Raw genomic sequence first — 13,760 nt, forward strand, 5'->3', positions numbered from 1 at the left:
CCAGGAGGACTTTCCTCAAGAGAAGTGAAAGGCAGTTGACTGTTTAATAAGCATGTGTCAAATGCTTTCAAGGAGCACGTGAGAAAGGAAGACAGGGAGGAAAAAAAACCCAAGATATCACAAGTTTCATAAGAGGAAATGGAGTTAACACAGAGACACGTACAAAACAAACTGGTTTATTTGTGGCCCTGCTTTTTGCTGTCTGCCTGTACTACTCCTGTAAAGATACCCTACAGCTAAATGAAAAACCCTCCACTCACACTCACTCGACTTCCAAATTAAAAACATTTTACAGGTTAGTAAATCTCCAGCTGAGGTGATGTAGCAAAGAACAGCTGTGAAGTAATTTTGATAATGATGAGAATAATAAGCACATGGCAAGGTTCAGGGCTTTGCTGTTGCAGCTTCAGTGCTCCTGAATAGATAAAAGTGATTAAATACTCCTGATTATCCCTGACCAATATGTAATGGATTTACAGCCCTTTCAATTAGTCAGTATTTGCTTAGGACTCATTATTTTGTCTTTGGTTAAGTAATCAGCCCAGAGACTCATGTTCTGTCTAATTCCTCTGAGCCAAGTGGGTACAGGGCACCTGACCTTTGAAATGGCCATAGCTGGGAGGCAGGAATAACCACTGCTCCAGCAGAGACACTGGCTATTCCAGCTAATCCTGACCCCACAGGCCAGATCAATGCACCTTAGTTTGCTACTAATGTCCTTACATCAAAATGATGGTTTAGAAATGTGGATCTATCGCTCCCCCCCTTTAGCTGTGCTGCTAGCAGAGCAGTTCGATAGTCCCTATCATAAATAAATCGGGTACCTTGTCCTGAAATCATTACACTGTAACCAACATCAGCTACCGTGGAAATTTATAAAACTTTGGTAGAAGAAGAGGTAGTTAATAACAGTTAGCATTTTAAGTCTTATCAAGTGAGAAACAATTTTACAGTGAGAGGAAGAGGAAAATCAATTGATAATTTTACCAGTTTCCATTATTTCCCACACGACGTAAACTACAGAGAGTGTTACTAGGTTCTCTGCGGAACCGTGTTTTGATGCCTAAGTGAAGCTATAATAGTCAACAGAACACCAACACATAAAACCAATCGCAAGCAGGAGGATAAAGATAGCCCATGGAAAGCATCGCTTTGTCACATATTTAATCTCTCTCCCCCAAATGTGAATATGGCTAGCATTTAACGTAATGGACTTGAAGAGAAGCTAAAAAGGTGCTTATTCTCTCTGTTATGCAACTGAAGAATTATGGAACCTGTAAGCCTTCTATATTTCTCACAAAAAGTAAAAATTACGAGTTTGCAAGCTGCTGCTTTGACCTCTCTAACATCCACAGTGTATGTCAGCACACAGAGACAGGGGCTCTCTCTTCCGCAACGTACGTCTGAAGTTTGTGTAAACAGAGGCCAGCAATAAAGAATCCAGAAGGCAGAGCTTTATATATGCTAAAGCAAGAACCCCCTCCCTTTTTGTCTTTAGGAACATTTTGAATAGTTCAAAGCAAAAAATGGTTACTTTATATGTAGGTGTTGTTTCATGCTAAGGCTTTGTATCTCTCTCTCTCTCTCTACAGGCATGTGTGTGTGTGTGTGTATATACACATATATATACACACACACATGCATATATATATAAGTTTCTTTCAGATTTGTCATGATGCCAAGAGCCAAGAAAAAAAAAAATCTAGAATTAAAAAAAAAAAAAAAACCAAAACCCAACAGTAATTGAACCCTAATAATGGTCCAAAAATTATGGGGACAATTGATTTCTAGTAACGATGAATAAACCTCATTAGGCTCATGAATAGAAATCTATTTTGGTTTTAGGCACCACTTACTGTGAGATGCTGGAAAAGCCACGCTCTCATGATATTTGTTGCTACTTTGGGGAAAATGCCTCTTTTCTTCTGACGCTTTTTGTCCTTGTCTGGGTCATCGTCATCCCCTGTACCAGGTGAGGCTACACTGTTGTCTAAACCATCTCCTACAACAAAGAGAAAAACAGGAAGGAGGAGATATTTAATGAACAAAATATAGAAGCCAAAAAGTATCATTAATTACCAAGACACTACCACAGTTTTATTTTGATTTGCTAGATCAGGCACATACAGTTTCTCATCGTATATGAGCACTGATACAAATATGTAAAAATTAGAAACCATGTCTCTCCAAATACTAATTTTGCGTTTCACACATGCATATATCATTAATTCAATTATAATTGTGTGCTTGACATAGTGCAATAGCTCTTTGTCAATTATAGGATTCAATGTGGGAAAACCTGCCACAAGAAAACCCATTCACTGTAAATGCATCCCTACAACCATTCTGAATACGTACTATAAGTAATCAAGTTAAATGTTCTGTAGTCTATATATTCGAGGCCCTCTGCAGAGGTGGCAGTAACCATGTCACCGTTCAGTGCACATAACACACTGTCAGATGAGCCCCTCCCCGCAACCATCACCTCCCAACACACATACATACGCACGCACCAACACGTACACCTAGTATGACCCTGCATACAGCATTTGCATGACATGAAAACTTCTACATCTCTGCATCAGTGATTATTATCATTAAAAAAAAAAGATGCACATCAAGGTAGAGCTCTCACTTAATCAGAACTTTCCATCAACATCTTTCTCTTCTGTGCTTTTCCCTGGCATTAATTGTGCATTAGCAAAAATCATTTACTTTTAACAGTCATAGTTATTTTTTCTTGCCCTCCAGCAAAAATGCCTTGAAAGCCTGCCTGGAGGGCATCTAAATTATGTATCTGAAAAACTCTTCTGGCAAGGCATTGCAGGACCCCTACTTTCTTAAAATTCATACGAGCACGTCTTCCTGTTTTTGGGAAGGCATCAATCAAGAGCAGCAATATATGCCATATTCCTACATTAATATTTGAACTAATAACTTTAAAAAAAGGAAAGAAACAAGATCCGACTTGTGGCATAATCAAATGCAAAATAAATGAAGAATACTGGGACAGCACTGAGACTTTATAGATTGCTGTGTTTTCCTTACACATCATTAGCCCGGAGCCACACGAAAGAGGAAAACAGAGAAGTGGAGAGTTTATGCTCCCTGCTGGTGTTTAAGAAGCCGAGGTCCTGGAAGGACATCTGGGAATTGTGCTGAGACGGTGGTTTTTGTAATTTAAGAATAGACATTCATTAGCAGTAAATGCCATAAATCCCATGCTAAGTAAAAACCTTGTCCAAGAAAGCCTAAAACAATAAACTCTGTGCTCAATGTAGCCTGAGCTAGACGCTCCATAGCTTCCTGAGGAATGCTATAGATTCACGAGCTAATTCCTATAGCCTTGTCTAGCTCTGTAGTGCTGCTAAACGAAATACGTTGCTGCTACATACAGTCCATTTGCTGCAAAACTTGCATTTCAGCTCCATCTTCCCTCCCGTGCCAGATCACCCTTCTTCCACTGCCTCCCCTCTGAAAAACCAACCCTTTTGGACCAGAGAGACAGAAAAAGCCGCAGCAAAGAGCTGGCAGATTAATTTTATTGACATTTCCATTTTCACTGCAATGTGATACCCTCCATCACATGGAAGAGATGACCCTCACTATTTACAGACTGACAGGCCACTTCATTACAACCACCCTGCCCCAAGGCAGAGCAGCTCCTTTCCATCTGCCCAAACACCAGAGCAAGACCCTGAAGTCGCTGCTCTCTTTCTCATGCTCCTTTTTTTTCTTTTTTTTTTTTTTTTGTTTGTTTCTGTTAACGATAGAGAAAGGAGAGTCGAATCACAGCAAACTAATCGAAGAGATTATGGAAGCCTTAAACGCTGTAACCAACTGTTCACTTTTACAAGATGTTGGTTATTTAGAAAGCGCTCCTTTCCGCTACTCTGAGTGTCCCCCCCATATATTCCACCCTACCCCTCTCTCTCTCTCTCTCTCTCTCTCACACACACACACACACGCATGCACGCACACACACACTTACTTTCCACTATGCCAAGGAACTGCTGCAAGGCAAATTCTCACAAACACTAATGGCTTCTGACTGCTCCTTGGCAACCCCAGCATTTTAACCTGGGTGGATATGCTCTCCAAAATACAGACACTGGAGCTATCTCATCAGCTGTTCATGTGACACAGATGGAGAGCGGCTATTAGGAGCCAGGCAATGGGCCTTGGGGATCTGAGGTGCTGTACTGTAGCCTCAGGCAGTTTTGAAAAGCAGTACCCGGAGATGGGGGGAAAAAAATCCCTACTGAAAGTGCAAGTTTGAAGTCAGTCAGTCTGTTTGTCTATCTGTCGTGCGGATAAAGATATCTTTGTCTCTTTATGTAAAACCTATGTGTGTATGCACAGGATGCGTGGAGCTGTAAAACTTCCGCTCTGCACCTTCCTTTCATACCGCAGAAGCACCGGTTCACTCTCTGTATGGACAAATCCCTGTTTCTCTGCGTATACATGCTCTCCTCTTTGTGAGCATCCTCAGCAGGAGTCACCTACATGCTAAATCAGTGTTTAGACCTTTTGGAGAGGCTGTTAATATCTTGGTTTTAAAAAGCTAATAGCAGCCCAGGACATGAAAGTCCAGCTAAAGCTTCCACTGCCTTCCCACCTCAATCGGCTGTTGAAATGGTAAGTCAGTGCTTCCTAATCGGTTCCATAACCTCATGAAAGGAAATCCAAATATCGTACCTCCAAATGACCTCAGAAGACGAATACAGCAAGATTTGTTGCTCCTGGTGAACTACAGGCCCAATCCTGTTAAGCCGTATTGTCTGATCTTTAATAGCACTACAACTGCTCACATTAGTCGATACGGTTTCTAGTGGCAAGAGATCATAGACCATAGTAGACCATAACTGACTTTTCCAAGATAGAATGATTTACTTCTTCGATATGGAGGGCCTGATCCTAATTTACTGTATCCCAATAAACGTGAGTTACTTTAAATGAAGAAAAATAAATTATCAAAAGTGAAATAAAATGAACAGACATGAAGGTCGCTCTACTGAAGACTGGATTGAGTATACTTTTAACTGCTATATGAAGAAATCCAAAGTTAAATCATTTAAACTATCATTACAAGTGATTCTGCTTATGTGAACTGTTCATATCCTGACTTGGATGGTAATTGGTAAGAAGAGTAAAGTCCTAACTTGTATGGAAATTGCAATTATATAAGCATAGTTATCCCAATTTTCTAGTGGGGAAATTAGGTCTAGATTTTGGCCCACTGACTCTCTCTTTCACACAGCAGCAAAAAAAAAATGAAGGGTGACTTTCTTCTGCTTTGCACACTGTTGACTCATTTATTCTTGTGCAAAGAGTACAAGTGATTGCAAAAACCTATCACTATTCTAGGAAAGTGGAGAATTCTTAAGTGGCACTCTCTTTGTGGAGATGTCAATGACTATGCAGGATTCAAGCCAGTAGAGAAATAGACATATCACCCAGCTTGTTTAAGATTATATCAATGCTATATAATAGTCTCAATAACCCCTATAAAAGACAGAGAGAGTTTACGAGAAACTTTGCAAAATGACCCACATGGGGTTCCTTAGAGACCTTGTCTTCTAGGGGAAAGGTTTGTGGATGAGGCTGAAGATGCAAGTCGTCTTTATGCAGCGGGAAGTTAGGCTTCCACGCTAGCTCTGTGTGCAGGCACTCCTAGCATGTGCTGAGGGTTTCTTCCCACAAGATACATTATTTTGCATGGAAAGCAAAGGAGACTACCTCTTATTTAAAAAATACTGAATAAGTAGTGAGAGCAGGGTTTCCATTGCACTGTAATTTCAAACTTCACTTGCTGCAAACTGATTTCCTTGGACAGAGTAGCTTGCTGACCCCAATGTTCATACAGCTAAGGACTCTTCAGGAAACAGAGTCCAGTCCTACAGAAGGCAAGTCCAACCTTATTGTATCAATGAATTCCTCTTTGACAGTCCTCCATGCTATCAGTGTTATCTCAACCCAAGTCCTTCTTTGTGTTCCTCACAGACTAAAGACCCAGCAAGAGATGAAGCAAATGCTGCTTAGAAGTTGCTCATCTAGTCCTTTCACCATTTGCAAACAGGGTGAATAACAGATTCCCAAACAATGCAAAATGATAACTGAAAAGGATAATCCAGCCAGGTCAAGGCACGGAAGCATGGTAAGAGCCCAGAATCAAACTCTAGATATAGTTTCTATCACCGTCATAACAAGCAGAGCTGTAAGAAAAGTGATATCTGGAAAAATACATTTCAGGACCCAGTGTTTGAGTTTCTTCAGCATCAGAGTTCCCTCAAAGCTTTATGGTTTGTCATGCTAAAGGAAAAGAGAGAAGAGCAGGGATATCTAAGGTGGGGGGAAGACAAGACACTTCACCATTTTTCTAAAAATAGTACAAGCAATGTGAAAACCAAGTTAAAAGATTCTGAAAGGAATCCTTTCTGAAAAGGAAAGCTGCAGTGCACTATGTTGATCTTATGTGAACTACTCTACAATCTTTCAATCCAATATTTTGATGGAGTACAACGCGTAGATATAAATGCAAAACAAAGAGCAGAATCTACATGCAGCTTATATTCACAATTTGCAGTTATTTGTTTGTACTTATAATCTGTCCATCCGGACACATAAGTATGGAAAACCATTATTAATAAGGATGTTCAACTTAGTAATACGATCCACATCACCACCAGAGAAAAATCTTAAAAATCTGGTTAATTACCACTGCCAAAAAGCTGGAAAGAGAAGTGTTTGAACACGTTTTGAAGATAAGACAATCTGTGCTGTAGAGAGGACTAATAGAGAGAGAAGGTCAGCTCCAGAATCAAAGACCCTTCAGGAGAACTCCTTTTCTCCATTCCATGCTGTTAAAATCATCAGACTTTTAGCCTTACAGATTCAGCAGATCACAGCTCTTTAAATGAAGTGCTGGCTGTGAGGCTGGTTTTTTTTCCTCCTCTTCTTAATGATCACTGTTCATGGAAGTTGACTTAGTCTCCTCACATCACAGAAGCAATCCTTATCTACCACATCTTACTGCCTAGGGAAACTGAGTTAGGATAGGTTATGGGTGGCACACCTAGGACTTTGAAAACCACATAGAGTTCAGGTGGGCATCCCAGCTTAGGGCTGTGACATTGTCAGCAGCGTTCTGCCAATACGTGTGCTGGTTCTGTTGAAATACTTGAGTGCAGGAGGAAAGGGGCCACCAGATGCTGTTCAGGCCTGACACAGGCATCCGAGGTTGAACTGCACGCTCAGGCACCACTTGTCCCATCCTGGAGCAGCGTGTCTGCAAGTGAGCTGCTGTAACCAGCCCCCTGCGTTCCCTTCCTTCTCATTTCTCTGAGACACCAGACACATGTCTCATGGTGCTATGTCACATGTTTCAGCGAGCATCTTGGGGAGAAAAAAGGTTGGACCCTGGCGCACGAGAAGGAACAGGAAGACTTCAGACATATAGCACTACCATCTCTCCTACTACAACAGATATTATTCTTTAGTCCTTCTAGCAGCAGGGAGGAGATGAAGAGCTAGCCTTCTCTCTGCTGGTCTTTTAGAAGATCTTTTGCTTTCCAGAACATAACCCAGCAATTCCACCAGGCTGATACTGTAAAGATGACATTTCACACAATCTGGGCGTTAATAACTATTGTAAATTCAAATAGGAAGAAAAGGAAGAGAACTTAAGCCACCATCAGACCTTACCTACAAAGCTATTCTACTCGGTCTAATCACATTTTAGCGTAGTTTGTCAAGTCCCTATTGCCATCTGGCAATATGTGCTAAAGGCTTAAAGAGTTGCATGTTATCTGGTATCTAAAGTGTATTTACAACAAGAGGCAGAATAAAACTTGTTCATTTTCTATTTCTGGATAGGCACCTTTCTATAATCACTAATTTATCTTATTTTCAAAAAGGCATTTACAAATATTTTATTATTTACTCGAAGGCAGGAATGACATTCCAGCTATGTTATTGTTATAGCCATGCATGCTATAAAATTGGTGATTCAAATCTTTCAAAATTATTTGCAGAACTGTAATGTTTCACATTTTCCCTTTTATTATTTTCCTGTCCAAAAATAAGAAAAAAGACTGGCTTTTTTGTGCCCCTAATTGCTTGTGCTTAAAGCTCGTGTTTATTTGCGAAGTGCATCGAGAATCCTGAAGAGATTATATTCAAAAGCCAGGAACATATTTCTTCTAGATGTTAAAGACAAAACTAATAAACACCAGTTTAAATTTTAAGCTCTTTTATACAGCCAGTAGGCTTATGGTTCGTTCATTATAATCCAACATTTTTTCACATCAGGTGAAAAAAGTGTTCCAATGCAGACAAGGGGAACAGTAAAGCAACCTGCTAATTACTGATCTCTCTTACGTTCCTGCTGTGCTAAACTGTCCGGACATGTTGAAGAGAAATTTTTCTGCGATTTTCAAGTGACTAGTTCATGGCCCACTGCCGTGGAGTGCAGGAGAAGGGATGAAATGCTTTAGTTTACATGCAACATTTACTAACTGTGTGGGTTTTCCGACATTAAAGAGGGGACAGTGACCCATGCCACCTTTTTCACACTCAAAAGAGCACTGAAAAAACAGTCTTCATAGGCTTACCTCAGGCTTCCCTGGCCCTTAACACCCTCCCCCCAGGGTAGGAGCAGAAAGAGAAAAAAGAAGGGATTTTATGCTCCTTTCTCTTCAACTTTTCAGGCGGTATAAGCAGCATTTAGCAAATTCAGCCTCCAAATGGCTCCAAATGCTCTGAGCTGCAGGGGCTCATCCTTTGTTAGCCTCCCTCTATTTACACAGGATTTACGCAGGCTCTCCACTGAAGAGACCACATGTTTCTGACAGAAAGCACTTCCATTCACACTGCATCAGGCAACAGGATTGTAACCACTGCAGCTTCACGCTGACCTGAGATTAGGGATTTCAGCAACATTGAGATGGTAACAATCTGCTAACTAACGAAAATTATCCATGGAGAACTCTGCTGCTTACTCCAGTTAAAACTACCGTGGCCAGATAGATTAGGTTACTTAAAATGACAATTAAGAACTAGCTACTGGCAAGAATATGCGTGTCCATCTACAAATAACATACACACGCAGAAAAATATCAGCAGGAAAAAAAAAGAGGAAAAAAAAAATCAGACTGCAGCTTGGATTAAAACAATTTCACCCACTGGCTGAAGACATAAAGTGTAAAAACAGACAGATGGACACATATGTAAATGTGGCTGCATTTGTTTCTCTGGAGCTGGCAAGTTAGTAATAACAGTATAGTTTAATAATTTATTTTCCATGGTATTTTCACACTGGTTAACTGGGCAGTGGCAACATCCATGCGGAACTTCAGGAGCAGAATAACTCCTTCTATCTAATTGCTACTGGGGCAAACAAACTGAACCGAGGGACCTCTCTTGGCCCTACCTACAAGGGCTCAGTCCTGGAACCTGGTATCAGACTGGGGACTTTTCCATTTTTATAATTTTTTTTTTTTTAAAAATTTGGTTTGGCCAGTCAGGATTTCTGCACTGAGATTTTTTCCAAATTTAATATTTGTGTCAGAGTTTTTCACAATGGATTACACACACAAGCACAACAAACGTTGCTGCTTGGAGCTTGTGTTTTGTTGCTCAATAGCCTTTCATGGGGCAAAAGAGAATTAGATGGGAACACCGGGCCAGAAAGGACCACACAGATCCAGTTTTTGATGACTTTTGTCGTCTTAATTCGGTGAATTATTTTGCTTCTGCAGCAAAGAACAAAACAGAACATGCATCCGATAAGCACGTAAAAAGTACACGGTATATTCTAAAGTTCTCCATGGTATATCATAATAAAGCTCTTCTGGGCACTCAATGATTCATTTTTAGTGATCTCTCAAATGCCCTTATCCACAGTTAACACTCAGATTTTATTAAGGAAGAAAGCAGGGACAAATGTCCACTTAAGTCCCAGCTCTCAAATTCAACTCTGCTTGCGCTGCAGTACCTAAAGCTAAAGCTTCTTTAATGTTCTATTCACCTCCCCTGTGTGGCATTTCTGCTAACACAGAGTTCACAATCTTTCAGCCCCAAACACAGAAGGCTGCTATCTTCAAGTCATCCAAGGAATGTGCCAGATACTATCATCTCCCCTGCAATACAAAGAACCAGAAAGAGGCAGAGACCAAAAGGAGACCGTACCGATCAGGTTACTAAAGTCCAGAAAGTCTTTCCCAGAATGCTAAATGTTAATCTTTGAACCAGCAAATGTTATAATTAAGATCCTTGTAGTTGGGAGGAAATGCTAGCCCGAGAAGTCAAAGGTACAGCCATTTGAAGTTGTACTTTTTTGCACGTTTTTCCTAATCTCACACCCCTCATGCTGGCATAACCGCCATCAAGCACTTTGTTCTATTCAAGCAAAATTATCATTAATGTCAGTGGCAGTTTTGCCTGAGTAAGGAGTGTAAGACCAGATCCTTGTCTTGCTCACACAGAATTGCAAGCACTGCACAATTCCAGAGGAGATATACTCATTAAAACTTGTGGTTTATGCTGATTTATGATGCTCTTCTGTTTAAAAGTGAAACTCACTTTGTACCTCACCGGGAAAGTGTTCGATGCACTTGTTTCTACATGGTTTTAGCTTCAACTCCCTCCCTCCCTGCCTCAGCACAAGTTGGGAAGTTTACTCCCAGGTTTTGGCACCTAGGCTGAAGGAAAGCATTATTAAATTAGCTTTAAGTATTTTGTCTGCTTCGGTAATTACTTTGCAGTGTGAATGTAAATAGCTGTTATTCTGTTTAAATTTTTCATCCCACTAAATGCTGTCACACAGAGTGTCCTTGTGCTGCAGTCTAAATGGAGTTCTTTTCACATTGCTTTTTTATATATTTTTAGAGAAATATTTTTAGCATTCTCGTAGTAGTTCTGTTAAGAATACCAGCTGCAGACTTTGGCTACAGCTGAGACAACAATAACAAGTCATTAAAGAAATCATGAGACAAAAAAACTTTTTTTTTTTTCTTTTTTTGCCTAAAGCGCATCTTCTTTAAGAGACCATTTTCTTTCTTTAGTTCTTTATCCCTGTTGCAGTAAGTGGGATAGTGTTTTTAGTTTCCTCAATCAACTGTGCCAAAGTTAGTATACATTAAAAAGCTATATTTTATTTTAAGTACCATTTCTTATTTGCTATCCTGTTATTTTTGTCATTAGAATAATATCAAATGCAGGCAAACTAGCCAAGTTCAATTAACATTCTACCTGTAGCTGACGTTAAGTAATTAACTTCAATAGTATCTCATCAATATTTAACCTTTAACATTTTGCAGTTGTTTGTATATAGCAGAATGTGGAGGCCTTAAAGTAGATGATGGCTAACACCCTGTGCTGTTCTTCTGCATTAAATCATTAACGTAGTTTCTTTAAGAATAAAAATGGCTTTTTTTTGAAAAAGAAAATAGTCATCAGAACATGTCAATTTTCCTTACAGCTGTTACAAACTTACAAAGTGTGAGATATTTCAATGTCTTGCAGTTCCCTTTAGACAACATGCTGTTGGATACAACTGCTTGTTCAGGACACATCCCCTAAAATAATACCCACTAATACAGCAAGAGTCCATGTACTGTCCACATTAGAAACCTCTCTTTTCAGGGTTATTTAGCTATTAAAAAAGCACGAGCTGAAATATTGCATACAAGTACACATTGATAGGATTTTTTCATCATTTCCAAAAAAAAAAAAAAAAAAAATATTAGGACTAGAAATGTAACAGACATTTATTCCTGAGAGATACTAAGTTAAAAGCTTCAGTTATTAAAAAGGACATTTGTTAAGCCACAAGTCTAAAATGCACATTAGTCTATTTTAAGATGTATTTTAAAAATGGAGGATGGCGGAATGCTTTAAAAAAAAAAAAAAAAGGTGTTTTAATAGAAAAGTGTCAAAATGAACCATAAAAACTTTTCCAGGTGATAAAATGTACACAAATGTGTATGTTACATAAAACACAAATAAGAGTACCATCTTGATATGCATTCAGAAACACCTGAGCAGCATCAGAACAGATGCTTGCCGTGAATGCATAGTCCAGAAAAAAAAAAAAAAAATAAAAACAACTCCAAACTTGGCAAGTCTTACATACCATAAGAGCTCCAACACCTATGCACAGTAGGGTGGATTAACCCGCTGGGTGCTGTGGACATATATATGCACCTCCTCCTAAAGTGTTCATTTGGCTGGCAGTCTGGAAAATGCCAGAATGTGAAGGGTTACGTGGGAACACTGACAGTCTGCTCTTGTAGGTTTAAGTTAAAGCCCATACTTTAAATATAGTGTGCTAGGTATCTGGAAACACAACTAATACTGTTTGTAAGCAGTACGCTATTTGGTGCTCGCAACAAAGGGCTCGATCTGGCGCTCGCTCCCTCTGATGAACCATGTTCCAGCTGACAACCGTCTGGTTTGTATCTGCCCGTATTTACTTTCAGGGTAACATTTTGCAGGAGTCTTTTCCTCCAAGAAGCCTTGTAAAGGTAAAGGGTAAACCATCTATACCTCATCTGCTATATATATTGGATGCGTAGAAGTGGTTACTGGGAAGGCTTGAAATGTTTTGCCTTTCAAATTCAGTAGACAGATTATAGAAGCAAGCATTTCAGAGCCAAAGCCCCTAGTTAGTCCCTGCTAGTTTCTTAGAGCCTGACTTCAGCCATGAAAGAAGATACAGTTATGAACATAGAAATGCCTCAAACTGGAAGCAGCAGCAAGCATAGAGATATGCGAATTCCGGTCAGAAAATTTCAACTGGTTGACAAAAAAAACCCCAACCAACCAACGAACCAACCAACAGAAAACAACCCCCAAAAAAGATCTTTATGATATCAGAAAGGCTTTTGAGCAACTTATTTAGCCCCAGTTTGACTGGATTGTTTCCAGTAATCAGATAATATCATCAAACAAACAAACAAAAAAGAAGGGAAGGCTATGGCCTTCTCCTCTCTCCACACCCAAAATATCCAATCGGATGCTTTGGATCTGCTTTAAGTGATCAAAAGAACTGGCAGAGCAGTGCATAATTTGATAGAAACATGAGGAAAAGCATTTGACAAAGTTTCCATTAATTTGATTTAGAAAATAAGGAAGCATAAAAATAGCAAAACCACAGGGTACTGACTTGTTATAACACTATTTGCCTAAAAGTTCACAGCACATAACTAAAAAAGCACAAAAGCCCACTTTGACACCTGATGCTTTGCTTTTCTGTCCATAATCCTGTATTTTCATTTCAAGTCTTTCACTGTAGCAGAAAGCATTGCAAAAGACAAATCCGCGGTGCCTGCAGAGTCTTCCCAGACTGGTTTGTGTCCCTGAACTCTTCCTAGGGAAGGACCTCACAAGTTGGGCTCCAGAGAACTTCCATCACCCAGCTTCCCCCTTCAGAGGACAGGGGGTTGGCTATACATAGGAACCCTAGATGAGAAACCCGGCAGGTTACGAGACTTCTCTTCATTCAGATGGGTAAAACTGAGTTTCCTCCTGGGCAGGCCGTTCACCTAGCCAGTTAGAGAACTGACGTGTATGCCATAAGATCAAATCTAAGCCCCACCAATCAAGTAGCAGTCTGGACTAAACGTGCTGATGCAGCAAATTTCCAGATCTTGATCACACTAGGCAGGGGAGTCATTCTTCTCAGTGATAAAGTCACTGAATGCACTCTTGAGGAGATGAAAAATTAAGAACTGGCTGACTTTGCACCATTTGAGTGAGGT

At 39.9% G+C, this 13,760-nt stretch overlaps 1 protein-coding gene across 6 annotated transcripts in view; it reads right to left on the reverse strand.

Moving 5' to 3' along the window:
* The window catches only part of MEIS2 (Meis homeobox 2), a 175,884-nt gene that overhangs the window by 120,358 nt on the left and 41,766 nt on the right, over nucleotides 1–13,760 (reverse strand). For all 6 annotated transcript variants that reach the window (XM_075754105.1, XM_075754102.1, XM_075754100.1 and 3 more), the window contains exon 8: nucleotides 1,857–2,002. In XM_075754105.1, coding sequence (XP_075610220.1) covers nucleotides 1,857–2,002 — 146 coding nt within the window. The remainder of the gene's footprint in view (nucleotides 1–1,856; nucleotides 2,003–13,760) is intronic.

This window comes from Balearica regulorum, chromosome 5 (assembly GCF_011004875.1).
Source record: "Balearica regulorum gibbericeps isolate bBalReg1 chromosome 5, bBalReg1.pri, whole genome shotgun sequence".
NCBI classification, from domain to species: Eukaryota; Metazoa; Chordata; class Aves; order Gruiformes; family Gruidae; genus Balearica; species Balearica regulorum.